Source organism: Vollenhovia emeryi, unplaced genomic scaffold, assembly GCF_000949405.1.
Source record: "Vollenhovia emeryi isolate VEMERY1.0 unplaced genomic scaffold, V.emery_V1.0 DF941780.1, whole genome shotgun sequence".
Lineage (NCBI taxonomy): Eukaryota > Metazoa > Arthropoda > Insecta > Hymenoptera > Formicidae > Vollenhovia > Vollenhovia emeryi.
This window is the reverse complement of record NW_011964586.1, coordinates 208-3125: the sequence shown is the minus strand read 5'-3', so window position 1 is coordinate 3125 and position 2918 is coordinate 208. Positions and strand designations below refer to the sequence as shown.

Below are 2918 nucleotides of genomic sequence, written 5' to 3'. Positions count from 1 at the left end.
ACTTTGCCATGGGGGCATTACCGGATACCCTGTAACGTATAAGCGTAATGTATAATATGTAACATGTAATCTAGTATAATGTACTGTATAATATGTAACGTAGTGTAATGTAGCGTACTATACCATTGGATGTAATATTAATTTTAAAAAATATCTTGTAAATGTAGGTATATTATTTATTCATACATGTATTTTATACAGCTGTTTATTGCACACATTTTATATATTTTGGATTAAAACATTTTTTTAATAGTCTATATTATCCTAGCTATTTCACGTAAACCTTGTAACCCCCTCCTTTACGCAATACTTTTTTATGACAACACATCCGGTTAAGTGGTGCAATGCAGCTACCATTCGTAAAATGCCCAAACATTCTTGGGTCTAGAAGAAAAAATGGTACGATGCGGCTACAGTTAGTAAAATGCCCAAACATTGTTGGGTCTAGAAGAAAAAATGGTACGATGCAGTTACCGTTCGTAAAATGCCCAAGCATTGTTGGGTCTAGAAGAAAAAATATTTGACAAATGTCTCGAACGTTGCATCTTTAATGGGAATCATAAAACTAAAATTTAACATCTAGCAGTTTTCCATCAGAGAATCAGTCTTCAGTAGTTCTTCGACGCGCTAACCCGTTTTTCCATCACATTTTCAGAATGCTGCGCAAAGTTTTAGAAAAATTCTTTGCCATCGGGTGCAGTATAAATCGCATCCTAATTCTAGCTGAGTATTTATCCGCTTTGACGGACAATGACAGTGCGAATTATGATGTATTTTATAAGTTCGCGGATCGGTGCGCGAGTTCAATGTTGAACATGCTAGACCACGGAGGCTATTTCCACAACAACGCAACTTTAATCGCCATAATCATGGAGATTATGGATCTGCGTCAGGTGTGCGATCACGACGAGGAGGATGGCAAGATCCATATAGCCGCTTTTATGAGACGGCATAAGATTCGTGAGTATTAATAATTTGTACATTATTAACACTAGCGATTAAACTTTTTAATACTAATGTAGTATTTTTTCATAGAGAATCGTCTCGTTGCCATGGTGAATCCGCTTCCTCCACGTCCTGCAACCGTCGCGGAACAGCTTCCTCCTCCAGGCGAACGACGTCTCTCATTGAGACGCCGTCGTTGTCGACTATCCGAGAACGAGCCCGAAGAAGTACTTGCACGTAAGTTAAAGACAATAAAATTAAATCTTTAAAATACGGATTATAACGTAATTAAAATATTAAACTTTTTCTTTTATAGGGAGAAGATTAGGAAACGCGGTTGAGGAAGAAATTGCGGCACCACCTTTGCAGGAAATTATTAATATATCTTCTGGTAAGGTGATATTTTAAAATATATATATATATATATATCCACAACATTTTATAAAAGCTAACAAAACTATTTGGTTTTAGATGAAGAGGTGGAAGAAAGAGATGGAACCTTCCGAGTTCCGAGCCCGGCGGATCCGAATGCCCTTCAAAGCCCGAATGAAGAGGTGGAAGAAAGAGATGGAACCTTCCGAGTTCCGAGTCCTGCGGATCCGGATGCCCTTCAAAGCCCGACTTTAACCGACGACGATGACGACGACGACGACGACGACGACGACGACTCCATTTCTTACTCTCCAGGTAAGTTTCTTAAAAATTTGCTAATAGTTTAGACTAAATTAAACAAAATTTTATCTTTTCTTCGATGAAGTGATGTTGGACCAGGAAGAACAGGAGGATGCCAAAGAAGAACCCGGGAAAAAATGGAAAAGATCTGAACAGACCTGCTCAGATCAAATCAGATCCAATTCGCTCAGATCTGATTTGATCAAAATATTGGCCCTATCTGATCAGATTTAATCAGACATGAGTAGATCTGATCCGGTCCTAGCCGACAGAGTCAGATAGGATAAGAATAATTTATATCTGATCAGATTTAATCAGACATGAGTAGATCTGATCCGGTCCTAGCGGACAGAGTCAGATAGGATAAGAATAATCTATATCTGATCAGATCCACTCAGACATGAGTAGATCTAATCTGATCCTAGCGGACGAGGTCAGATAGGATAGGAATAATCTATATCTGATCAGATCCACTCAGACATGAGTAGATCTAATCTGATCCTTGCGGACGAGGTCAGATATGACAAGAATAATCTGTATCTGCTCGGATCCAATCAGATATGAGTAGTCTGGAGGTCGAGCATGAATTTTTCACACGTGAAGAGTGAAAACTTTCTCCATTGCCTACTTTTTCTAGCGAAGGACATAGAAGAAGAAGGCAATGGAGAAATTTATCACTTTTCACGTGTTTAAAAAAATTCATAATCAACCCCCTGATCTGATCTAGCGGACATATGGCCACCCTTACGAAAAATACACTACAATTATAGGATTTCTTCCGAGTGTATAAATTTAACATTATATGATAAATAACGGTATAACTATTTAGCAACATTTTTTTAATTTCTTGAAATTAAATTTTACATGAAATCATAATAATTATTGCGGTATCTTGTTGTCTTTCCTTAAAAATATTAATTCATTTTTATAACTATAATTTTAGTGAATCAGAGCCGTGACAGGATGGTAGTGTCTAAATATTCTATTTTAAATTTATTGCGAAAAAATATCACCTCGGCCAGGGTTTGAACCTGGACCTCCCTCTCGCTAGGCGGGCGTCTCAACCAATTCGACCACCGAGGCACATCATTTAGATACTATCATCCTGTCACGGCTCTGAGTCCTTTAAATTCTTTGAAATTTGTGTTTAACACATACGAGCCTTACTAATTTATATAATTTTAGTATTTAGTGAAAAATACTAAAATAATGTTAAAGTGAATATAAAATAATATTTTTAAAGAAAACCGTTAAAATTCCGCATTAATTATCATGTTTTCTTATATGATTTCACTTTTCAA

At 36.8% G+C, this 2918-nt stretch overlaps 1 protein-coding gene and 1 non-coding gene across 2 annotated transcripts; one reads left to right on the top strand and one right to left on the bottom strand.

Annotated features, from left to right (window-relative positions):
- The first annotated feature begins 201 nt into the window (after positions 1 to 201).
- On the top strand, positions 202 to 1258 carry LOC105570812. Its single transcript, XM_012028261.1, has 2 exons — positions 202 to 438; positions 584 to 1258. The coding sequence occupies exons 1-2, from the start codon at positions 425 to 427 to the stop codon at positions 969 to 971; spliced, it is 402 nt and encodes a 133-aa protein (XP_011883651.1). The 5' UTR covers positions 202 to 424; the 3' UTR covers positions 972 to 1258.
- Positions 1259 to 2627: 1369 nt separating this feature from the next.
- Positions 2628 to 2700, bottom strand: Trnaa-agc. The gene has a single exon. It is a non-coding gene; the product is annotated as a tRNA-Ala (tRNA).
- Positions 2701 to 2918: the final 218 nt, after the last annotated feature.